General features: G+C 39.2%; 1 protein-coding gene across 1 annotated transcript in view; it reads left to right on the plus strand.

Moving 5' to 3' along the window:
• THSD7B (thrombospondin type 1 domain containing 7B) overlaps positions 1–26,835 on the plus strand; it is a 713,545-nt gene that overhangs the window by 166,584 nt on the left and 520,126 nt on the right. The window contains exon 2 of the mRNA XM_060257141.1: positions 22,065–22,902. Within this exon, the coding sequence (XP_060113124.1) occupies positions 22,065–22,902 (838 nt within the window). The remainder of the gene's footprint in view (positions 1–22,064; positions 22,903–26,835) is intronic.

The following is a 26,835-nucleotide window of genomic DNA, read 5'->3' on the forward strand; positions in this document are numbered from 1 at the left end:
TCCTCCTCCCTCTTGTACTTAGTCATTATCAAAAATTGTCCAATGTCCTTTTATTTTCCACTCTTTTTCTACGTATCTTCTGAACTTTTTCCACTCCATCTTAAATACTTCTAAATCATAGTCTCTTAAGGTCCTTGTTAACTTGTCCATTTCACTCCATGTCATAACTTTTACAATCCAATCCCATTTCTCTGATATTTTTCCTTGCTTCCGCAACTGCGCATACAATGTCCTAGCAGCTGAGAGCAAGTACCAAATTAAAGTTCTATCTTCTTTTGGAAATTTTTCCATTTGTAATCCCAACAGAAAAGTCTCTGCAACTTTGTTAAATTCATATCCCAAGATCTTAGAAATCTCTTGTTGAATCATCTGACGGTACTTTTTCGCTCTTTTACAAGTCCACCACATATGGTAGAAAGAACCTTCATGTTTTTTACATTTCCAACATCTATCTGGCATCTTATTGTTCATCTTTGCCAACTTTTTAGGAGTCATATAACATCTGTACATCATCTTTAAACAGTTTTCTTTAATACTCTGACATGTTGAGAATTCCATAGAGTTCTTCCACAAATATTCCCATGTGTCCATCTGTATTTCTTTATTTACATTAATTGCCCACTTAATCATTTGAGATTTCACTACTTCATCTTCCATAGACCATTTTAAAAGTAACTTATAGATTTTCGAATTAATTTTTCATTATCTCCAAGCAGAACTTTTCCATTTCTGTTTGTTCTCGTCTTATTCCTTCAGTTTTAACATCGCTTTCCACCAAACTTTTTATCTGTTGCATTTGAAACCAATCATACTTATTATTCAACTCTTCAGCAGTTTTCAATTCTATTTTGCCGCTTTGTATTTTTAATAATTGATTATATGACATCCCCTTTTCCTCTCTTGTCTCAGCTGTTATTCCTATTACTTCTGCTGGCACTATCCATAGTGGTTTTCTCTCATCGCCATATTTCTTATACTTCATCCAAATATTTAGTAGATTATTTCTTATATAATGGTGAGAAAAAAAAAAAAAACATCCGACTTTTTCTTTCCATAGTACATATAAGCATGCCAGCCGAATTTATTTCTATGACCTTCCAACGTTAAAAGTTTTTTATTCAACAGCGTCACCCAATCTTTTATCCACACTAGACAAACTGCTTCATGATATAATCTTAAATCTGGTAGTTGAAATCCTCCTTTTTCTTTAGCATCTGTTAAAACTTTCATTTTAATCCTTGGTTTTTTCCCGGCCCATACAAATTCTGAAATCTTTCTTTGCCATTTATTAAATTGTTTACTGTCTTTCACAATCGGAATAGTTTGAAACAAATACATTATTCTCGGCAAAATGTTCATCTTAATTGCAGCTATTCTACCAAGCAGTGACGAATTACGCTTGTTCCATTTTATCATATCTTCGTCCATTTTACGCCATAACTTTTCATAATTGTTTTTAAACAAATCAATATTCTTCATTGTTATTTCCACGCCCAAATATTTTACTTTAGGGGTAACTTCACATCCTGTTAATCTCTGCAATTCCTTTTGTTTACTTACTTGCATATTTTTACACAAATTTTTTTACTTTTCTTTATTAACATAAAGTCCCGCCAATTCTCCAAAATCTTGTATTTTGGCTAACAACAAAGGTGTTACTTGCATAGGATTTTCATTTATAAACATTATATCATCTGCAAATGCTCTATATTTATAGGAAAATCCTTTATTTCTCGTTCCTTCAATTTCTTCATCATCTTGTATTTGCATCAATAAGATTTCAAGAGTCATTATAAACAACAATGGTGAAAGTGGACAAGCTTACCTTGTACCTTTGCTGATTATCATTTCTTTTGTAAGATCTGCATTTATACATAACCTTGCACGTTGTTCAGTATAAATTGCTTTTATCATTCTTATAAAGTTTTCCCCCAACTTTATTTTCTCCATTACTACAAACATAAAGTCCCAATTCAAATTATCAAAATCTTTCTCTGCGTCTGCAAAGAATAATGCAACTTCCTTCTCTGGATGTCTTTCATAGTAGTCTACAATATTTACAACAGTTCTAATATTGTCTCTTATTTGCCTTTTAAGGAGAAAACCCGCTTGGTCTTTCTTTATAAAATTTATTAGATATTGTTTAAGCCGTTCTGCTAAGATTCTTGTGTATATCTTATAATCATTGTTTAATAATGAGATTGGTCTATAGTTCTTTACATTAGTGACATCTCTGTCTTCCTTTGGAACCAACGAAATTACTGCTTCCTTCCATGTATTTGGTATTTTCCCATTTATTCTTATCACATTCATTAATTTTTGAAGTTTCGGTATTAATTCTTCTTTAAACGTTTTAAAATTTTTTGCCGTAAATTCATCTGGTCCAGGAGCCTTTCCAATGTTCATTGCATTAATCGCTACTTCAATTTCAAAGTCCCCCATCAATATAATTTGCTCATAGGTCACTTCATCAAGATGTTGTGTAATATTTTTAAAGAAAATGTCTTTAGCACTATTTGGAGCATAAATTCCCAACAACAACTTTTTTTTGGCATTCAAAGTAATTTCTACTGCTATATGTCTTCCATCCTTATTCTTAAATACCAAGTTCGGATCTAATTCTTGTTTAATATAAGAGACTACTCCTCTCTTCTTCTGTTCATCCAATGTAAAAAATTCTAATCCCAATTGTTTATTCCATAAAAATTTATAATCCTTTTGTCTAATATGCACTTTTTGCAAACATACTATATTACAATTCTGTTTTTTTATCCAATGAAACGTTGCCTTTCTTTTTTGTGGTGAATTTAATCCATTTACATTCCAAGATATCAATTTGAAGAAAAAGAAGAATTGTAGATTTATACCCCGCCCTTCTCTCTGAATCAGAGACTCCGAGCGGCTTACAATCTCCTATAACTTCTCCCCCCACAACAGACATCTTGTGAGGTGGGTGGGGCTGAGAGAGCTCTCACAGCAGCACCCCTTTCAAGGACAACCTCTGCCAGAGCTAATGGCTAACCCAAGGCCATTCCAGCAGGTGCAAGTGGAGGAGCGGGGAATCAAACCCGGTTCTCCCAGATAAGAGTCCACGCACTTCACCACTAAACCAAACTGGCTCTTGTAATCCATCATGGTGCAAATTCTTTATTTTCTTCATAAAATCTACGCAGTTCCTGTGTATTTGTGATTGTAATACTTTTCCCTTGAAGTTCAAAGCTCAAACCTTCAGGTATTATCCATCTATACCTCATTCCATTGTCACGTAGTTTTTCTGTCAATTTTTTATATGCCTTTCTGTCAGTTAACACTTGTCTTGGCAGTTCTTTCATAATTCTTACTCTACTACCTCCCACTGCCAATGACTTTTCAAAGTTTTTATTCATGATTTTCCCCACCATTTCTTTTGTCATAAATCTTATGACCACATCTCTTGGCAGATTATTCTTTTTTGCATAGAGTGAATTTACTCTATACATACAGTCATACATATTTCTATTCCCTTCAGGATCTTCGTCCAAAAATTCTGCAATTATTTTTATTATGTATTCTTTCAAGTCTGATTCTTCATCTTCAGGTACACCTCTCAGATGGATCTGAGTTTCCATCAGTTTGCAGTCATGAATTGCCACTTTTTCTTGTAATTTTAACAAGGTGGAGTCATGTGTTTTCACTGTCTCTTCCACTTCTTGTACTTTCTTTGTTATTACCACAGTGTCATTTCTGAGATTCTCTATTTCTTTTTTAAATTCTTTCTTTGAGTCCTCAATATCCTTTCTTATTTCTTTTTTAGAGGCAGTTATCATTTCTTTAACCCCCTTCATTATCCTAGCTTCCATTGCATCTAATTGGGCTTGTATTTTCTCTATTGAAGCAGACCTAGCACGAGTTTGTTTCGAGTCTGACATATAAAAGAAATCAAAAAGTTTAATCTCACCAAATTAAATTTGAACCATCAGGTTTGATAAAGTGAAGCTTGCCCTTTCCAATGCACCCAATTTCTCTGTCCTCTGAGCCTCCCAGGCTCAGATATTAATGTTTAAAGTTTTTATTCTCCCAAAATGGCAGTCACAACTTTTGCTTAACTTTTTAAAAAAATCCTTTTTTTCCTTTTACCAGTTCAAATCTTCTTATCTACTATCCAACAGTAGTAATTTTTTAATTGCCAAATCTGTTAACTCCACCAATTTTTAATGTCCCAATCACTTTAAAAAGAATATTAAAACTTAGTCCTCCCAACAACAATGTCCACCAATGTTTCTCTCTGGTATTATAATCCTAGAGTAGGCTGTTTGCTTCATTGACTTCCTTCTTCTTGCTCCAATACTTCCTGCTTTTCTTGCCTTCAAATCTCGTTTCACTGGTGGAGAAATCTCACGATATCTGATGTATTTCCTGTGTTGACTGTGAGAACTGCAGGTCTGTGATGATAGACTAAACAATAAATAGACTAAACAGATAGACTAAACAATAAATAGACTAAACAGATAGACTAAACAATAAATTCCTTTTAACTTTAATTAGTCCTGGAATGAAGAGATAGTAGATAGTACCTTTTTTCCGTAGTTTATCCAAATCAACACCATTCCTTTGCAGATTAGATGTTTAAAATTGTAAAGGAAGGTTTGGATCCTGCCGAGCTTATGCCAAATTGATGACTCTGGAAACTTCTGCAGATGATGAATATGCAACTTCTCTTCGGAGATCCCTCAAAGCCTCAAAGGAGCCCCCCCCCCGGGACTCCCTTTCAGCCAAGGTAAGTCTCCTCAAAGTATCTGTGCATATCTTGGACAATTCTCTACCTGAGAAATGTAGGCAGAAGGCATTAATTTGCCTTTTACTACCCTGAACAGAAGTGCCAGCCTGCCCCCGTTAGGGAAAGCTACTCAGCTCACCATTTTCCAACCCCGGAAGTCCAGCTATATAGTGGAATTTTCTAATCAGGGCTGGGATGCAGAGGTGGACAATAGAAGCCACCTCTCTGAAAGTCCAGGCTGGGTCCTTGTAGGGGTCCCCAGAAGTCAACCATGACTTCCAGGCATACACACATGAGAAAAATGTATTAAAAAGAAAATATACTGTATAAATAACTGGATTGAGAAAAGCTGCCAATGAAAGTCTCCCTCCTCTTCCACAAGCTCAGCTCATCTAACAGAAGACAGAGGAGGGGCATTTCTCCCCTTTCTTGGCTATGGCTGTTAGTTTGCATGGATCCTCTAACTTTAAGTATCAGTTTTCCCTGTGAGGTACAAGGGGTAGCTTGCTGCGGGGAAGAACTGAAGTCTGGTAAATTACTTCAGTCCTTCCAATGATGGATCACTGGGTCTATCTCATATTGTTTCTTGTTCATTTTGCAGTGATAATGATAAGAATGTATAGTAAGCACTGTACCTGATTTCTTGTCTGATGAAGTGTGCTTAGAGCACACGAAAGCTTACATTCTGAATAAAACTTTGTTGGTCTTAAAGGTGATACTTGACTTTTGCTTTGTTCTGCTGCTTCAGACCAACACAGCTGCCCATCTGGATCTATATAGTTAGCATGTGCATTGGATGAGAAGAACAGTAGAGATCCCTATAGTCATTTGGCCTATGTGTGAATGAACTGCACATGTGGTGGGGGATGCTGAAAAGAGCAAGATCTCCTGTGTTTACTAAGCCCTTGTGTATACATTAGCTACATGCAGAGACACTTGCAAAAGTTTTGCCAACATTCTTGCTGGTGTTGATAAGTCACTGGTGCCAGCAGATGCAATCCTGTCTTTTCCAGTGCCCATTGAATGTATGCATGTATGTACAGTAGTTTTACTCTGATGTTGGGTTGGATCTTGTCCATGGAGTATTCTTCCAGGGTATTCTTCTGTGAAGGCCATCTTTGGATCCAATCTCAATCCTGCTTATGTAAAATGGTATAATTTTGGGTGATAATTTTCAGCTCTATAAGCAAACAAACATTACAACAAAAGAAGGTTTGTCTTTTATTGAGGGTAAAACTAGATAAGACACTTTGATCTATGAACACATCTGCAGTGTGGTATTTAGTATTAAATAACCATAGATGGAGTAAATGCAGGTTGGATCTGTAGACAAGATCTAACCTTTTTCCTCTGCTACTTTTTGAAACTCAGATGATCCCTTGTTATTTGCTCATTGGGGGAAACAACCTGTTCATTTGTCTCAATTGGGTGAATTGTGACTTAGATCCTAACCCTTTCTTCCATTTCTGAGGTGCTGTCTTTTATTACAGTTGTGGTGCTGCATTGTGGAGTGCATTCTTCTAGTGTGAGTCACTTTCTGCTCATTTCAAGACACTGGTCTTGAATAAGCAGAAAGCACTTGACTTCAGAGAAACATAGGGACAATACTCCTGATATGGAAGCAAGCCAGGATATCTGCAAGCAATGATTTCTTCTTCTTCTTCTTCTTCTTCTTCTTCTTCTTCTTCTTCTTCTTCTTCTTCTTCTTCTTCTTCTTCTTCTTCTTCTTCTTCTTCTTCTTCTATTCTCACAAAGCAAATGTCAGAAGGAGAACAACAGAGAATCAAGTCTTTGTGATTACACAGGTGGAGACATCAAATTTAAAGATATTACAATTCCAAGTAATGGAATGAATTTTGAGTAGAACAACCATTTAATGGAGGTGGAACACTGAAAGTGGCCTCAAGAGGAACTATGGGTGATACATGCACATAAATTGTTTAAAGACAGGATTAAGATGACACCTAGTTGTTTAAAACTGACATGAAGAAGAAAGGGTATCTTTGGGCTGTGGCACCAGTATGAATATCCCCCCAGCTGATATTTAACAATAAAACATACTGAAGATCCCTGCATGGATTTTCATAGTTGTGTTGTCCTTCAGTGTCTTGTGTAGCTGTGGTTCTTGTTTGTGCTAAGAAGACAAAACAAAGTCACCTTTGATTTAACAAATTTTAAATTATTCTGATAATGGTTCTGATATTTTATATTCATTTCATTATATTTATTGTTCCTATTTTCAAATTGTTTTCTTAATCAGTTTTGACTTATTTTTTACATTTAGACTGTTGTTTTATATATATATATATATATATATATATATATATATTTAAATTCATTCTACAATAATATTTTTGTATAAGCGGATATTAAATTTTCATGTTCCTTTAGGCCTTTTTTAGCTTTCAAATGAGTTTTAGAATACATCTGCAATTTCCTTGTTTCTAATTGAATATGGTGAGTATATATGATAATGAGAAAAAAGCTGATAAATGTGTAAAATCCTCTAAGATTAGTATAATTGTCTTTTTTTGTATTCGGAAGTATTAAAAAGCAATCCCTTTTTTGTGATATTAGGATAATTAGAGGTACCTTTTATAACTTGTGCATATGCAGTTTCAATTTCACACCTTTGAACTTCTTAGTTACTAAAAGTAGCTATACCTCAACCACTGACCTCTAAGGGCTGTATTTCCCCCCCACTGAACAAGCATATAATCCACATCATATAGCAGGGCAGAACCCAGATTTCTAACACCTCACCAACTGTACATTTTAGGATCCTTTGGGAATAGGGTTGCCAGGTCTGTGTTGGAAAATACTTGGAAATGTTGAGGATGGATTTGGGGATTGGGCAGGGTTTGGGGAAGGGAGGGAACTCAACATAGTACAACGCCAGAGTCCACCCTTCAAAACAGCCATTTTCTCCTGTGGAGCTGATCTTTGCTAGCTGGAGACCAGATGTAAAAGCAGGAGATCTCCAGTTCCCACCTGGAGGCTGGCAACTCTCTGGGAAATACTATGACAAAGTGCAGTGTAGATGTAGACTAAGACTTAATATGTACAGACATTCTCTGCCCCATAGGTAGAGTTGTTTTTTTATGTTTACCTAAACTTGAGCTGCATTCTTTTTCCTGCAACTGAAACTTAATAGAACTGAAGTCTTATTTTCAGTGACAACACACTCTATTTTTTCTTCCTGCTTTCACATGCCTTCTTTCTACTGTATTTTGTTTATAAATTAGGTAAAGGTAGCCCCCTGTGCAGGCACCAGTCGTTTCCGACTCTGGGGTGACGTTGCATCATGACGTTTTCACGACAGACTTTTTAATGGGGTGGTTTGCCATTGCCTTCCCCAGTTATCTACGCTTTCCCCCCAGCAAGCTGGGTACTCAGTTTACCGACCTTGGAAGGATGGAAGGCTGAGTCAACCTTGAGCCGGCTACTTGAACCCAGCTTCAGCCAGGATCAAACTCAGGTTGTGAGCAGAGAACTTGGGCTGCAGTACTGCAGCTTTACCACTCTGCACCATGGGACTCCTTTTTATAAATTAGGCCCCTATCTAAATTGCAGTAAGTTGGCCATGCTGGTCTAGATGACTGTAACCTCCAGATTATGCCACTGTAATGTGCTGTGTATGGGAATGCATTTGGAGACCATTCGGAAGCTTTTATTGACAGGGTGTGTGTGTGTTTGTGTGTGTGTCCAAATGTGGTGGTTTGACTTTTATCTGTGGTTAGCCACTCAGAACATATAATTCCAGGAATGTGTTATCTGCATTAATTATCTGTTGGCTTCTGGGTCCACTTCAAAGTGCAGTTTGTGAGTGTTAACACCCCTAATGCACTCAGATCATCAGACCTATTGAACTGGGGAGGCCTGGCAATGCCAGGCAAGATGTCTGTTGTCTGAATTTCCTGCTCCTCTCCCCTTCCCACAATCTGTACTTTCTTTCTGAGTAGACTCATTGCACCCAGTCTAGATTATGGGTGAAAACGAAGGAGCTTCTGCCGCTGTCCAAAAATCGGATTCAAAATCATTGGCTGCCTTCTTTTCTCCCTGAGATTCTTGGGTAGACTCAAAGCCTGTCAGCACCAAGACAATTGAAATGGCAGACGAGGCTTCTCAGTCACAGCTTGTGGAGGCAATTATAAACAAACAGGACTTACCGGCATTGTTTGAGAGGATGGAAGAACATTTTCATGCACAAATTATGACCGTCATGCAACTGGTAAGAGAACAATTAGAAGCTATTAAATTTTCCCTATCCAAATCTTCTCAAACTGCAGAGTCTGCCCTCTCTATGGACTTAAATCTGCAGGAGGAAGTGAAGAAGTTATGGGCTTATGACTCCCAATCAAGAGATTGCATTATTTTACTGGAATCACAGTCTAAATAGTTCAACCTGAAATTTCGGGGTCTCCAGGAGGGAGTGGAGGAATCCCAAGATCTAATATGTTTTTCATTGAATTCTTTGGCTTCTGTTTTAAATGTGGCACTGGCCATTTTAAGAGCTTACCGCATTGGTCCCTGGGTAAATCAAAGGAGAAAGGGACCCAGGGATCTCCTAGTGAAGTTTGCAACTGGGGAACAAGTATGTAAATTCTGGAGGAAGCTAGAGAAAAGGGTCACCTTTTATTTCAAGACTTTCATTTATTGGTATTCCCTGATGTATCTCAGGAAGCACTCAAGGAAAATACTAAAGCCCATCACCTCCCAGCTGTAAGTTGACAATGTGCATTATAAATGGCTTCCCTCCGGAAAGCTGAAGGTTTTGCATCAGGGCAATGTACTGCTTGCCTCACATGTAGACATTGACCTTGGTATTCTGCAAGTTCTACATAGATATGAAGACCCTGAACATATCCGTCACTCTGTGAAACGGAGGCTATTCTCCCCGTCTTCGCCAGACAAACTCTCAAAACTTTCAGTTAGATCTGTGGTTTCCTCAATAGAAGCGGATAATGCGTCCTGTCATTCTAGCCCATAGAAGGCTTCCTCTGTATCTGTAGTAATTATGACTGCTTTTCTTCATAGCATTTTCGCTTAATTACTCTACAGTTCATAAATCAATATGTTTAATATGTTTGCAACTGATTTTATTATGTTGTTCATGTGTGTGGGGGGGCTGGGAATTTCTCTACTCCTTAAAGAGACACCGCTCATTGTCAGTAGTTTGTCTATAGTCTATAGACATGCCAGGTTCTTTGACTATTAGCTCTGTTAACATTAGGGGTCTCAACAGCTTGCTTTTTAAAAAAGGGTATTGCAAATATATAAAACAGATTCACCCAAAAATTCAATTTCTTCCTGAATCCCATTTCCGTTCCTCAACTGCTCTGAAAGCATTGCTCTATCCATTACAATGCCAAGTGCCTAGAACATCCCAGGCCAGAGGTGTTGCTATTTTAATTGCATTGGAAATTGACTTTGTTCTAGGAGGTACACACATTGACCCTTGTGGACCATATATTTTTGAAAAAAGGGAAAATTGAAGGTAAACAATTTACTTTAGCTTCAATTTATGCCCCAAACCAAGTTTAAATATCTTTTCTGGACAATGTTCTTAGACAACTACAATCCTTCCAAGAAAGTGAACTCATTGCTGGGGCAACTTCAATTACATATCCAATGTAAAAATAAGTCATTCATAAACCCCAAACATGCCCACTCTGTCCCTACAAGAACTAAACTTTTGAGGCTCTTCACCAAATACCATCTGCTTGATGTGTGGAGAGAGCTACACCTGACAGAGAGAGACTACACATACTTTTAAGATAGATAAAATATTTTTATGAGGACTGACTGCCTTTTAGTGTCAGAATCTACCCTTAAACTGCTAGCTTCAGCTAGTATTGGTCCTCGACACCTTATGGATCATGTGTGACTAGACTGCTGCTTAAATCTCTCCTCATCCACCAGTAGACACAGACTGGTCTACTGGATAAAATCATTCTATTGCATGAAACAGTTAAAGACAAACTGACTTCTGATATTAAAAATTTATTTAAGGAAAATGACTCTTCTGAACCAGCCCTCTGGTAATCTGGGATACAATGAAGGTGGTTTTGCAAGGCTCGTTGATATCTTTGACCACAACTGAAAAAGAGAAAGAAAAAATTAGAACTGAAACAGTAGCATGTTTAGCCACACTTGAAAAAGATCATAAACATATGGATACAAAAAAACGTATTCCCAATTATTGACAGAACTGGAAACTCTAGAAATCTCAAAGATCCAGAAAAAAAATCTATTATTCTTGAAACAGCATTTCTGGCAAAGATCAGGAAAAAAAATTAGACTGCTTGCTTGGAGAGTCAAGGATAAGAAAAATTCAGCTACAGTGAATTCAGCTACAGTGATAGAATGACTGGATGGCACCCTCCAGTTTTCACTAAGTTATTCTTTTGCAAAATTCTGTGAAAACCTGTATCACTCTAGTAATCCAGATTTAGGAGAAAATGATGCACATCTAAACTCAAACATCTCTCAAACATCTCTCTCCCATTCACAAGGCACTTATGAATGCTCCTATCACTTTGAAAGAATTGCAAGCTACCATAAAAAATGGAGCACATTTGGCCAGTGCTGAAAGAGCTGCACTGGCTGCCTATTGTGTTCTGAGTCCATTTCCAGGTGTTGTTTTTGACCTTTAAGCCCTTTATGATCAGGGGCCTGCCTTTCTATGGGACCGCCTTTCTTCGCATGTTCCCCAGAGAGCACTGCATTCAGGGACACAAAACCTACTGTCCATCCCTGGACCAAAGGAGGCCAGGCTGTGTTCTACACAGGCTAGGGCCTTCTCGGTGGCAACACCAGAAATGTGGAGTGCCCTCCTGGAGGCCATAAGGACCCTGCGGGATCTTTCTCAATTCCGCAGGGCCTGCAAAACTGAACTATTCCGACAGGCCTTCAACACTCAAACCAGGAGAGAACTGCCACCTTACACCGCTGAGGAGCTACGAACATTATAGGATCATTAACAGAAAAAGAAAGATCACGCCTGTATTGAAGTTGTATAGTACCACAAAATGTTTTTAAATGTATTTTATTGGTTTTAAATTGTATTACAGATGTTTGAACTGTTAGCTGCTCTGAGTCCACTTGCGGAAAGGGCGGGATAGAAATTTAAAGTAATAAATAAAATTTAAAAAGCTATAACAAATAGTCAGGTATAGATGGCCTTTCATCAGAATTTTTACAAAGTGTTGAGCTTGGTGCTGGCAGAACCTCTCCTACTCATTTGTAATGTTTTACTATCTAGCATGCTAAGCACCTCCTGAAAAGAATTGTCTATTGTGGCCATCCCAGAGAATAACAAGGACCCGAGAGATCCAGTGTCTTATAGCAATGATACTAAAACCTTCACACCCATTTTGGCCACTAGATTGAAACACATCATCACTGACTACATCCTCCCTACTACATACATATAGTCTAGCCAACACTCTTCATTAGATATGTTAATTTTAGGGCTTGATTTTGAAAAGATGTTTGACTCTCTGGAGGTGCCCTGTATGCTGCAGCTGCTACAGAAAATGGGTTTTGAATCTAACTTTCTCAGAGGGTGTTTTCGCACTCACCTTCAGCCGGCGCCGCGACCCTCTTGACGACGGAGGATCTGTGCTGATTTCCCACACGAAGCGCTGGAGCAACCAGAAGAGCCGCCAATTTCCGGCGCGAAGCCCGCTCAAGCGTTTTCCTGCTTCCTGGCGATTTGCGTTTGAGCGGGCTTCGCGCCGGAAATTGGCGGCTCTTCTGGTTGCTCCAGCGCTTCGTGTGGGAAATCAGCACAGATCCTCCGTCGTCAAGAGGGTCGCGGCGCCGGCTGAAGGTGAGTGCGAAAACACCCAGAGTGTTACAGTCTATCTATGCTGAGCCTAACTCCAGAGTGAGAGTGAATGGTCATAACTCCTACATCTTTCATCCAATGAGAGGCACTAGACAAGGCTGCCCCCTCTCACCTCTAATTTTTGCCTTAGCCATTGAACCTCTAGCTGAGGAGCTTGGGTGGAATTAAAACTTTTCTGGCATTCAGCTAGGGAGGAGAGAACATAAAATAAATGTGTGTGTGTATATACACAAACACACAAATTTGGTACTATTTCTAGACTCTGTATTAGTCCCTCAAAATCAAAAGTATATCTGATATCTTTATCTTCTGAGCTGGCAACATCTGTCAAACAATCATTTCCCTTCCAGTGGTGTAGTTGATCCTGGAGACATCTTGGAGTTCAAATTCCAACAAACCCGAAAGACATAATGAAAACCAGTTTTGACACACTACATTCTGACATCCTAATATGTCTCAGAGACTGGAACTCACTTCATCTATCTTTATCGGACCATCTTTATCTCTTTTTTAAAAAATATATATTTCCCAGATTCCATTTTTCTATTTCAGGCTCTCCTATTTTTTATACCGGAAGCAACTTTCAATTAATGGCAAAGCACTTTATCTACCTTGATCTGGACCATTTAAAAATAATGTCTTAATCATTGGATACTACATAGACCAGCCTCTCTGGGAGGTTTTGCTCTACCTTGTTTGAAATCTTACCTGCATGCTTCCATTCTTGTGACCATTATTCATATATTACAAATGGACTCTCTAACAGACTGGATGTTGCTAGAAGAAGCTCATATTTCTCCTCATTGAAAAAAAGTATTTTGCCTACCCATATCCCACAGGCCACAGACTCTATGAGAGAATACATGTCTGTGGACTATGTTATAAATCTGGGATTGCAAGAAATCAATTTTAACTCCTGGTCTTTCCCCATTTGCAACATTTGCCAACCAGCCTTGGTTTCTACCTGGCACAGAACCTGATGCCTTCGACAATTGGATAGAGGCTAGTTTTTCTCATCTGGTGGATCTCGTGGACAATGACAGGATGCTATAAAATGTTATTTTGATAGAATTCAGGGGAAGACAACTCTTTGGTTTTGGTATCTACAATTAAAGAGCATGATAGAATTCTGTGCAAGTAGTTCTTTATTCACGGTCATCCGACCAGCTTAATACAAACAAAAACAAAATCATAAAAACAAACCCATCACCTCTTACACAAAATTCCTGACTCCTACTATTACACATATTGTTAAAACTCATAACCAAGATTAACATTCTCAATTTCCCTCCTTTCCAACTGAGCAGCATAACAGAAACGGGCAATCTTAGATGAAACATCAGAATGAGCGTCAGACAGGAGGAAGGCAATTTGCTCATCCTCCTGCCTGCCCGCCAAGGACCCAAGAATCGGAGAGATTAATCTTGCCCTCAAGTCATTGTAATTAGGGCAGTGCAAAACGATGTGGAGAGTTGTTTCAACCTCATTGCAATTGCAGGGGCACAATCTTTCCAGATATGGGTACCCAGCGTAACGTCCCAAAAGCACCGAAGAGAAAAGTGCATTGAGTCGTGCTTTTGAGAAAGCTATCCGATATTTTGGGATAGTGATGTTGAAAAGATACCTGGCTTGGGACAGTACTTCGGCTTGCTTCCCTAAGAAAATGTGTGCAGAAAGACTAGCTCTAGCAGATCTCAGTTCAAGCTCCACCAACCTCAGGCGCAGAAGTTCTTTCGCATCCCTCAGTTCCATCATTACTAGGGACTCAGGGGAGAGATCACAGAGTCTAAAATGATCTAAACATCTTTTCTCCCAAGTTCCCACAAAAGAGTCGAAAAAAATCAGATGGGGAAGGCCACCTGGCTTTGAGAGAACCTTCAAGAAGTAACAAAGGGTGTTTAACCACATAGACGTCTCGATGCTTGGGACGCCAGATTCCAACCTGATGGCAGTGTTTGGCACACAACTGGTTTCTCTTCAGATCGCATGATAGAATTCTTAGATCTGGAGCTTTTGAGAGATCACATTCTGATTTTAACTCATCTCACTGACTTCATCCACATCATTGAAAGGCCTATTAGCTAAAATTTACAAAATCATAATTGCTTCAGATAGTAGTCACCAGCTGAAATATCAAATTGCATGGGGATAAGTTTTGCACAGGAATATTCCTCACTCTCTCTGGTTGGCAATTGGGAGTCCCCTGTCAACACCTCTACAGTTTTCAATATCCAGTTACAACAGTACTATGGCTAGATGGTACTACTCTTCAAGAAAACTACCCCAAATAAATCCTCAATTGAATCCATTTTGTTGGAAGAACTGTGACCTCATGGTTACTTACTTGCATTGCTGGTAGGAATGCCCAGTTATACAATTTTGGCAAGTGTTGGATCAGATATGCAATTACTTTGCAATCAATACCAGATAACCCACAACTGTTACTCTTAAGCCTCTGGGATTTTGCAAATCACGATAGAATGCACAAGGATCTTATTTATATTCTTCTGACAACAGAGTGACTTACGATTGCTTCAACCTGTAAATCTTCTTCTCCTCAGACACTGAAGGTTTGGCCAGATAAAATCTTGGACAGTTTAATATGCACAAGATCTCGAGCATTGTGGATCACACACATTCATGCTCTGAAAAAGTATACAACAAATTTGTCTCTATATGGGCTCCAGTACTGAACTATATGTCTGAAAGAGATGTTCTCTCCAACTAGAGTTACCATTCTTGGCTATACTTCTGAAGATTCTACTGTCTCTTTGTTGGGACTCCTCTTGTTGGTCAGAGTTCCCCTCATTCTCCTTACTATATATTATATTCCTCCCAGTTCTGAGTGCATAATTGCTGTATTACTTTATAAATCATTTTAGCATGTAAAAGCTTTGAGTTTCCCTCATATTTATTCATTTTGACCTCCTGCCTAATATGTTTTTTTGATATTTTTCTTGGCTTGTTATTGATCTCTGTATTAATTATTCATTGCCATTTCATTTCATTTACACTCATATTTTTATGGTTGTATCTTAACTTTATTTCTAATAAAAATATTTTTTGAGGAAAAATACCTATTGAATGAATCTCTTGATACGCTACAGTGGACTAATGGAGTTCTTAGGGTGATCTCATCGCTGTGCCTCCTTTAGAGCAATTTGTTTTGTGTATGCAAGGCTGGATCTTGGGGGGGGCAGAGTGGGGTGCTTGCCCCGGGCACCAACAATGGGGGGGCACCAAATTGGGTATGGAGTACATTGAATTCTATGGGACCATAACACAGAATGGCCCAAAAGGGGGCACCATTTTTTACCCCCCCCCCCCAAAAAAAACATGTAGATTCGGTCCTGTGTGTATGGTAGAACTATGGACTCTTTAGCTTGGAGAAACGTCGACTGCGGGGTGACATGATAGAGGTTTACAAGATTATGCATGGGATGGAGAAAGTAGAGAAAGAAGTACTTTTCTCCCTTTCTCACAATACAAGAACTCGTGGGCTTTCAATGAAATTGCTGAGCAGTCGGGTTAGAACAGATAAAAGGAAGTACTTCTTCACCCAAAGGGTGATTAACATGTGGAATTCACTGCCACAGGATGTGGTGGCAGCTACAAGCATAGCCAGCTTCAAGAGGGGTTTGGATAAAAATATGGAGCAGAGGTCCATCAGTGGCTATTAGCCACAGCATATTATTGGAACTGTCTGGGGTAGTAATGCTCTGTATTCTTGGTGCTTGGGGGGGCTTCTAGCCCCACTTGTCTACCTCCTTTTTTTTGGCCACTGTGTGACACAGAGTGTTCAATCAATCAACCTTTAACGGCATGTAAAAACAGGTTAAAAGAACAATGGGTTGAAAAACAGAAAATAGGTTAAAATACTGGACATCAGGATTAGAGTACATTTACATAAGATCACAGTTAAATGGGACAACAAGACTGTTCCTTGTCTTAATGAATCTTTTTGGCCCAGTACAGAAATAAGGCAGTATTTACAGTTATGTCAGGAGTAACATCTGTCAAAAGAAACTGGACCTTATCTGGATCAGCCAGACCCATCTTATTTAAAAGAATAGGATCCAAAAATCGACCACGAATACTTAGATAAAAAGGACAATACAGGAGAATATGTGAAATGGTTTCAATAGATCCAGACTTACACGGACAGAGTGTTGGACTGGATGGTGTCAAGCATTGTATATTCATCTTCTGTTATAGTATCTAGATTATAGAATTGCTACTAACCCTGAATTAAGCTAAGGCACATCAAAGTAGCAACCCCCACCTTTCTTCTTTTGCTTTCACTAACAAATGCAGGAATGTCCTCTTTGAAGATAAGACCTCCTGGGACATGTTCTCAGGCTCAGCCAGGCCTGAACCCAGGATGTGCTAGCCGCAAGATAGATAAGGAACCTAGCGTGTGAATTTCACATGTGAATGTAGAATTGTTTATAGAACCTTTGATGTGCCATCTTAAAGCCTGTATTCTACTGTTACAAAGTATCAGTTCCAATTTCTTTCCAGCTCGGATGAGCCACATGGATTATCAATAAACCAAACTTTGTTTCAATATTCAAGGACTGGTTATTTTGAAATCTCATGCTTGACAGATGGGCCATTGGCCTGATCCAACATGGCTTCTCTTATGTTCTTGTTGGTAATGGGCTCACATTGTGGAATGACCTGTTAGAACAGGTATGGAGATACCCTTCACTGTTTGTTTGCGTACTTATTTACTTACTTAATTCATTTATACCCAGTAGTTTTTCCCCACTGGGGAGCCAATGCAGCTTACATCGTTCTCCTCTCCTAATGGTATCCTCACAACGACCCTATGAGATAGGTTAGGCTGAGAATAAGTGAGTGGTCAAAGGTCACCCAGCAAGCTTCCACGGCAGAATGGAGATTCAGACCTAGGTCACCCAGATATTAAACTGACATTCTAACCACTATATCATGCTGGCTTTGCAAAGAGCTTGCAAGACTGTCTTTCTTTAAAGAGCTTTCTTTGGAGGGCAACAAAGCTGTATAAAGGTGTTTTTGACTATGATTCTACTGCTATTTTAAGTCTTAGGGGAAAGATGGAATATATATATATAGGCCATCTCTTGAAGAGAGTCTCTTCCTATATACATGCAGCCAGGACTTTTTTTGTAGGAAAAAACCTAGCAGGAACTTATTTGCATATTAGGCCACACCCCCTGGCGCCAGCCAGAACTGTGTTCCTGTATGTTCTTGCTAAAAAAAACACCCCAGCTTGGAGCTATTCTGCATATCTTTCATATTCCTTCACTCAAGATCTGACCTCTTTAAAAAAGCTGCAGAAACTTATTCACCAAAATTGATAACTTAGCTATAGCAGGAGCCATACCTTTGTGTACAGCTTGGCTATACCATACAAAACCTTTAATGGGATAACAGTTGCAAATAAAAATACACAGAACATAAATATTTAAACATTGGAGATAAAATCAAAATGAAACCGAGCTTACAGATGCATTCATACATGGTCAAATTTAAATTTAAGGATGTTAGCCAAAATTTTTGCCACAGCCTCGCTAACCTCCACCTCAGAATCGTTCATCTGTTCAATAAATAATAGGGTGGCAGAATAGACAAATCTGGGGAGAAAGAAAGCTTGCAAAATAAATCTTTACGGAGATTATGATAAAAGGAACAATCAAGCAATATATGCTGAATTGAGTTGAGAATATTTGCTCCACAGGAACAGAGTCTGTTGCCTAAAGGGACTCGATGATATCTCCCTTGTAAAACTTTGGAGGGAAACCCATTTAGTCTAGCCAACATAAATGCCCTGCGATGACTTGGAATGGTTAAGTTTGATAGATAATGGGGCATTTTGCCGCAGAAAGCATAAAGACCTAAGGAAGCTGGGGAGCAAATATAAGGGTCTGCTGGACGTAGTTTCGTTTCCTCCAGCTCCAACAGTCTCAGTTTAATACATCTGAAGATATATGACCCATCAGAAGTAAAAAACATCATCAACCTCTAACCCCAACTGGTTAAGTTTGGACATAAATACTGCTGACCAGGATGAAATATATGGGTCTCTTTTTATACAATCAAGAAGGCTGTTAGGATCTGTTCTAAAGTGAATTTTGAGCCAGAATTCAAACGCTGCAATCCAGGCTTTTGTCTTCACCAAAGACTGACCCACTTCAGAGCAGAGAGCAAAGTAGGACACACATTTTAGCATACCAATAATTTGTCTAAAGAATGAGGCTTGAATGCCCTCCACTTTCCTGGTAAATGCTGAGATCCATATAGGGATAGCATAGAGAATTTGGGCTAGCATTTTAGCTTTGAACACCTTAATTGCTGCCGGAACTAATTGGTTGCCCCTTGCAAAATCTGAGCAACCGAGCATTTAGCCAAGTTGACGGTGTTGTTATAATGTGAAACCTAGCTTAATTTGTGATTAAAAGTGATCCCCAAGTATTTAAAAAAAATTGTTTGCTCAACTGTTGAGTTGCCAATAAACCATCTCTGTCGGCGCCAGCAATGTGCAAAGACAACTACTTTAGATTTGGCATAATTGATAGAGAGTGAATTACAATTACAGTTGTCATAGAAGGCATTCAGATACCTTTGCAGGCCCACACTTGTGCAAGAGAGGATGGTAGTGTCATCAGCAAAAAATAATAAGGGGACCGCTCGGCCTGCTAGTTTAGGCGGATGGCCATTAATAGGGTTCAAAAATTGTACCAGGTCAGTTAAAAATAAATTTAAAGGATGCGGGGCCAGTACGCAACCTTGTTTAACCCCCTTTAACACTGGGATTTTGCTAGTCAAGTCAACCACTAGAAGAAAATTTCACTTGGCAAAAAGTATTAGAATGAAGTTTCCTCAAGAGAAACAGCAGACGAGGTTCCATTCCCAGGAAACCTAGTTTAATCCATAGTTGGGCTCTATCTACTGAATCAAATGTGCCCTTCAAGTCGATGAAGGCAGCATATAATTTTTTGTCCCGGTATGCATATATTTTTCAGTAAGGAAGGCCAGAGTGCAGCAATGGTCCATAGCAGATTTGCCTTTGGAGAAGCCAATTTGTTCAGGAGCTATGATGTTGCCTAGGCTCATCCAGTCAGTTAATCGGAGTTCTAAATGTTTGGCATACGATTTGTCCAGATAATAAACTAATGGGCCGGAAATATTCTGGTAACTCCAATCCCCCCTTTTTGTAAATTGGGACAATTATAGAATCAAGCCAAGAGTCTGGGAGGGAGCCATGCAGATCAATGAAAGAGAACAATTTTGCAAGGGGCAAGAACTACCAATCGGCAAACTTTGTGAATACCTCAGCGGGAAGGCCATCAGGGCCTGGTGCTTTACCCGCTTTTAAATCCTTCAATAAATCACTGATTTCCTCTAGAGTTACTGGAAGCCAGACCGGCATATCAGTAACTGGGAGGTTTGCTAAGATAGGAGGGGATACACATGGAGCAGCAAAAATGTTAGAGAAGTAATCAACACATGTTTGCGCAGAAATATTTGGGTCAGTAACAGAATTGTTTTTTAGATTACCCGAAATGATTCTCCAGAAAGCCTTATTATCATTAGATTTTATCGAGTGGTAAAGTTGGTCCCATTTATTCTGAAAGAAAACTTTCTTTTTAGATGGCAAACTTGAATAACAACATGGAGAAACTGTGGTAAACTCCACAGCTTGGCAAACTTGAATAACAACCTGGAGAAACTGTGGTAAACAAATTAGGTTTTTTAGTTGCTACGTGTTGGGTTGAACTTACTCCTAAACAAATTACAAGAAAATATTATTACTTTATCTGTTGAATGGTATGTACTATAAATGAGTACATAATTTATAAACTACCTGTTTTCATTAAAAACTGAAAAATTGTTTAAGTACAGGACTAAAGCGGTGTGGTTTTCTAGAACTGTGAGCTTATGCATCTACCTAACTTTTTGAGCCTGTGACACTTTTCAAATTCTGATACGGGGTGGCAAGTGCAACCACAAAATAGCTGCCACAGGAGGAAGAGGTAGGGTTGCCCAGGTCTACGTTGGAAAATACCTTTAGGCTTTGGGGCTGAATCTGGAAGAGGAAGGGGTTTGGGGAGTGGAGGGGCCTCAGCATTGTACAATGCCATAGAGTCCTCCCTTCAAAGTAGCCATTTCCTCCAGGGGAGCTGATCTCTGCCAGCTGGAGATCAGTTGTAAAAGTGGGGGATCTCCAGGCCCTGCCTGGAGGCTGGCAACCTTAGGCAGAGGTCACTTACCAAGTGTAAAGTAGTGAAGTTATACATAAATCTAATAGTAACTCTTCAGCATTTCAGAAAAAAACTCTCTTTAAGAAATTACCTTTTAAAATTAACATATTGTTTAAAATATTTTTTTGCATACACACAGTTTACCTTCTACCACTCAGTGAAGGTTCTTATGCTACGAGGGCAGCTCTTGCTGAAGGATTTTTTAAAAAAAAATCTGCACAGCTAGATTTCTAGTAGGCAGTCAAAAGCCCTGCAGGACAAGAGACCCATCCGCTTCCTATAATCTCTTGATGGGCTCCAGGAAAGGTATTGGTGGGCATCCAAGCTTCCGAGGGTACCGCATTGTGGGCTCAAGTGTTATGAGAAGCCTGTGTGGGAGGGCAGAAGGAGATGGCAGAGTAATAGAAAGCATGTTAATTGTTCCTTTCTTGGTGGATCAAGTTCAGAGGAGGGCAACAAAGATCATTAAGGGGTTGGAGCACCTTCCCTATGAGGAAAAGCTGAAGAGTGTGAAACTTTTCATTTTAAAAGGAGAAAACTAAGGGTGTGTGTGTGTGATAGACATTTATAAAATTATGCATGGGGTGGAGGGAGTTGGCAAAAGATAAATCTTTTCTCCCTCCCCCCAAAAAACTAGAACTCAAGGATATCGGTGTAACTGATGGGAAGTAGGTTCAGGATGGACAAAAGAAAATACTACTTTACACAGAGAACGATTAAAAGGTGGAATTTGTTGCCAGAGGATTTCATGATGACCACAGGAATAAACAGCTTTAAAAGAGGGTTTTATAGATTTATGGAGGAGAAGTCTATCAATGGCTACTAGCCGTGGTGACTGAGGGGAACTGCTGCATTCAGAGGCACGAAGCCTCCTAGAGCCAGGAGGCAACATCAGGGTAAGAACTTGGTCTCTATTCCTTGTTGTTGGCCTCCAGAGGAACTGGTCGCCACTGTGTGAGACAGGATGTTGGATTAGATGGACCAACTGTTCTGATCCAGCAGGGCTCTTCTTTTGTTCTTGTGTTCTTATTTCTTATTCTTTTGTGTTTGGAGAATTGTAGTTGCCTGTCTCCTCTGAGATCAGTTAGTTTCATTATGATTATGAAAGTGAAAGTGAGATGTCTAAACAGGAATTCAGAGTGTATCTCTATTTGATAATGCAGTGGGTGCAGGCAACTTAAATGATTGACCATCTCTCTCTATTTTTTAGGTCATTGGGGCCGATGCATAGGTGACTGTGGTTCAGGTGGTGTTCAGAGCCGTATAGTTTGGTGTGTCCATTCAGAAGGCTGGACAACCCACCATTCGAACTGTGAACAAAGTGATAGACCTGATAGCCAAAGGACCTGCTTTAAAATATGTGACTGGCATCTTGAACTCTTTGAGTGGGAAGTTTCAGAATGGCACATGTGTGTTCTAGTTCCTTTTGCTCATGGTGAAGTCAAGACAAGGACTTCAGAGTGTGTAACTGCACAGCATGGATCACAACACAGACGTGTACAGTGCGTACAAAGACTGAACAGAACAGTTGTTGCAAATGAGATATGTGAATATTTCCTCCCCCGGCCACCTATGGAACAAGCTTGCCTAATTCCCTGTCCCCGGGATTGTGTGGTGTCAGATTTCTCCTCCTGGTCTGTATGTAGGAGACACTGTGGAAAGAGTTTACAGCACAGAACGCGTTCCATTATTGCTCCTCCGCTCTATGGTGGAGCCAAATGTCCAAACCTCACTGAATCAAGGTTTTGCAGTGATTTTATCTCTTGTTCTCATGTGGAAGAGGAATATACTTACAGTCTTAAAGTTGGATCTTGGAGTAAATGTCGACTGCCTCGCCTTAAAGAAATGAATGTGATTGGGAGAACTATGTTGGACTTCAGTTCAGATTCTACAGAACAAAGCACTTTCAAACTTCATGTGGTTGAGAATATGCAAAATTTCCACAGGTTTAAACTCCACCACAGTTCTAAATCTTTGGATGTAGAGATTGGCTATCAAACAAGGCAGGTGAGGTGTACAAGAAGCGATGGGAAAAATGTTGTGTTGAGGTAAGACCCTTTTATTCGTATTAAACTACCATTGAAAACCTATTAACATCATGGTGGGGAAGCAACACACACACACACATGCTTTTAGAGACATGCTGAAATTGGGAATAACTGCTTGGTCAGATTATTGTGAGAGTAATTTGTAAACCACAGAGCTGACCCAAACCAACTTTTGATTACAGAGCTGACCCAAACCAACTTTTGGTTACAGAATTTCTGTTGTTCTAAATAGGCCACATTCTTTCCTGATCAACAGCTGCCAGTATCTTTGTCACTGAAGCTTTAAGAGCAAAGCACCAGTAGTGTTGCACAGATGTTAAGCTATTCTTGCTACTCCGTGCACCAGCACAAATAATTAAAACCAGAAGTTAATCTGTTTGCTGTGTAGTGAAGTAAGCTAAAATAGACTGAAATCTCTAACTTGCTTAAATCTAATCACCAAAACACAGCAAATGTCTTCCGCTGTTTTTTAGAGATGACCATGCTCAGTTAATAGATATAGGGAAGGGAGTTCAGTGATCCTTGGATAGGTATAATGATCTCTCTTGCTACCAGCAAATGTCATGAAATCCTGGGACAGGGGTGGGGAATACGAAGGAAGAAGATAGATAGATAGATAGATAGATAGATAGATAGATAGATAGATAGATAGATAGATAGATAGATAGATAGATAGATAGATAGATAGATAAATTTATTGTCATTGTTCTCCACAAAAAGAGAGCAACGAAATGAGGTGCTCTTCCACAAACATACCAACACATCAAACACACATATTCATATTCATACCATTTAAATACATCTAAAACCATTTAAACCATTAAAACCATTTAAACCATTTAAATACATCTAAAACAGATAAACATTCATAAAACCATTAAAACCATTTAAACCATTTAAATACATCTAAAACATATATCCATCAGTGAACATCTAAAATCGTTTTCTGTGGACTGGATGCTACATTCTGCCAGGAAAGTGAAGTTGGCAGGATTGTTCTTCCCTACTTCTTGGCTCTTGATGCAGTCTACTGAACCACCTGAAATCCTCCTCCTGAGGGATCAAGGGACAGTCAGGGGCAATGCAGGGGCCACAATGGGAGTGGACATTATGGAAATTGCTGGCTGCTCTTCTGCCAGTGCAGTGGCAACCTGGGCTGCTACTGTGCTTACATCAGTATACTGATACCCATAGAAGCTTTATGTAAACACGGTAGTGAAACTTAGCACTTTTTTTCTATCAAAAAGTCATTTACCCTTTTTGTATGGGTTGTGCTGAATAATGTACTAATGGTATATAAGAGCATAAATAGAGTCTACTGATTAGGCCACTGGGCTGTCTAATTCAGCATACTATTTCATACAGTTGCCTACAAGTTGCCTTAGAGGACCAAACTAACTGGCCAAAGCAGCCAAGCCCTCCCTTACTGCTACCTCCTAGCACTGGTATTCAGAGATTTGCTGCCTCTGGATATGAAGTCCCTTCAGTCACCCTCAGTGTTCTCTCTAAGCTGTGAAGGCTTGTGAGCAAAAATTCTACTTTGTGAGCTATTGGCATTAGAATTGTGAGCTACTCCATAAATCAGTTTGCTCTGGGGCCATTTTTTCTGAGCTAAGAGAAAAAAAGTGTGACCCCAAAGCTAAAAAACTGTGACCCCAAAGCTCACTCCAACGCAGCTTAGCGGGAGCACTGATCACCATACATTTTAACACTCCTATTACATTTACTGAAATATCTACTTTCTCATTTTCTGGAAGAATGAAATGTAAAATATCTGATCACTCATATCTGGTTTTAGATTAGGGGAAAATTCAATTACTTTATATATTTTTGAAGAAATTTGGGTTCACGTGATTCTCCAGATCCTGCCCATATCTTCTTCTGACATCTTCCAATTGCACATTTGATTTAAATTAATGTGGAAAAGAGAAGGGGTCCACTGCATACGGGGTGTCTAATTTTCATGAAAAAATATTGCGGAAATATTCACACAATTCCTTGGCTGCAAATATACCCTTTACTCTTGTTTATGATGCTGGTGGATGTGGAGTGGTTAGGCAAAAAGTATTTTATTGGTCAGCACAGTTCAGATTGTCATGCTGGATCCTGAGATTTGTCCCTCATGATTTGGTTTTAAATATATAGCCTGCTTTTAATTATGTTTACTTCAGTTCCTGTATGCTCATAATTTAACAAGAATTTCAGTAATTAAATCCAATATACAATTGACAAATTACAACATGGTCCATAGGCAGTAAGGGAATGGGGATCACTTCATGGATCAGCTTCCTTCAGCACATTTCATGAACACCTGTTGGATAGTGCCCTACTAGGGGTGATACTTGAAGTCTTCCCCTATCCTTCATTTTCCATCAGTTTTCAAATTCTGTGAGTGTTTGATAGCTTGCATTTATATATCACTGAATATTCAAAACATTTTGCATATACTATCTCAATAATACTATAAATATATTTTGTTGGGTAAACAGGAAATGCTTTACCACCTATGGATTCTTTGAAACTGACAACAGAAAAAGTCTACATTACTTGCAGCAATGCGTACCAATTATAGAAGGTGTTAAGAATATGTGAGTGTGTGTGTTAAGGAATATGCAGTTCTCCATGGCTTCTCACACTAAGGCAACTGTTTGCAAGTGGATTTTGCTATTACACAGTAAAAATCCAGTTGCAAAGTGTGTTATTTAGTGTGTGTGAATGCACCCTAAGATTTATATTTTTGTTTCCTTTTTATGTAAAAAAGAACAGGACTTTCTCCAGCTGGAAGCCTCTTTTACGACCCTCCCCATTCAGGATCACTAAACTGTTGTAGGAGCAACATGAAGCACTGAAGTAAAGATCAGCTTCACTTGCTCCCAAAACTTATATTCTCTATTGACCCTGAATAAAAGCATCTACTTCACACATCCCATAGACAAAATTGTTAAAGATAATGACTGGGAACACACTGAGAATTTGATGTGGCAATCATAGAGGCCCCGCCCTGCTGCTGGGAGAGGCATGGGCTGCATATGCACAAGTGGAGCATTCAGACTGCTCCTGCACATGTGGGGTGGATGCATTGCACACCCCAGCCATTCAGGCAGCTGGGAAATGTGCCCTGTATGTATTTTAGAGATTTGCTACTGGCAAGTTCCCGGTAACTATTTAATCCAGTCCCAGCCCGTTCTAAAATGAGGTAAGTACAGGCGGGACTTGGGGAGCAGATGTGTGTGTGTGTGTGTGATCACACACATTAAATCCAGACAGGAGACATGGCTAGGTCAGGCCAAATCTCTTGTGTGGTCTCACCCAATGTCTTATATCACTTCTTCCAGAACAACTTTTGCCATAAAGGTCAAATATCCTTGCAATAAGAGACATGACATTTTTTGAAATATCTGCTTATTTAGAAATATGTTGCTTGATTTCCATAGAACAATATACATACACATCCAGCTTTTAAGCAAATACTGATAAACCAGAGGTGGCTAAACTGCAGCTCGGGAGCCACATGTGGCTCTTTCACTCATGTTATGTGGCTCTTGAAGCCCCCACTGCCCTCTCAGCTAGCTTGGAGAAAGCATATCTCCCTTTAAATCGCTTCTCCAAGCCAAGCCAGCTGGCAGCTTGGAGAATGCATTTAAAGTTAAGTTGCTTTCTTTCCAGCTCTCCTTGCCTTCTCTCTCCCCATATATTTCCCTTCCTTTTTTCCTGCTCTCAAACATCTGATGTTTATTCTATGTGGCTCTTACATTAAGCAAGTTTGGCCACCTCTGCGATAAACTTCTCTCTTTGTATATCTAATATACAGAAAAAAGACTGGTGTTCTACCTGATCCTGCATAGTTTGCCCTTTAAACATTCCCACTGTTTAATGACTAATTATGAAATATCAACAGATCATCCTTGAATGTTAGCAAATAACAATTGCAAT

This window comes from Heteronotia binoei, chromosome 16, assembly GCF_032191835.1.
Source record: "Heteronotia binoei isolate CCM8104 ecotype False Entrance Well chromosome 16, APGP_CSIRO_Hbin_v1, whole genome shotgun sequence".
NCBI lineage: Eukaryota > Metazoa > Chordata > Lepidosauria > Squamata > Gekkonidae > Heteronotia > Heteronotia binoei.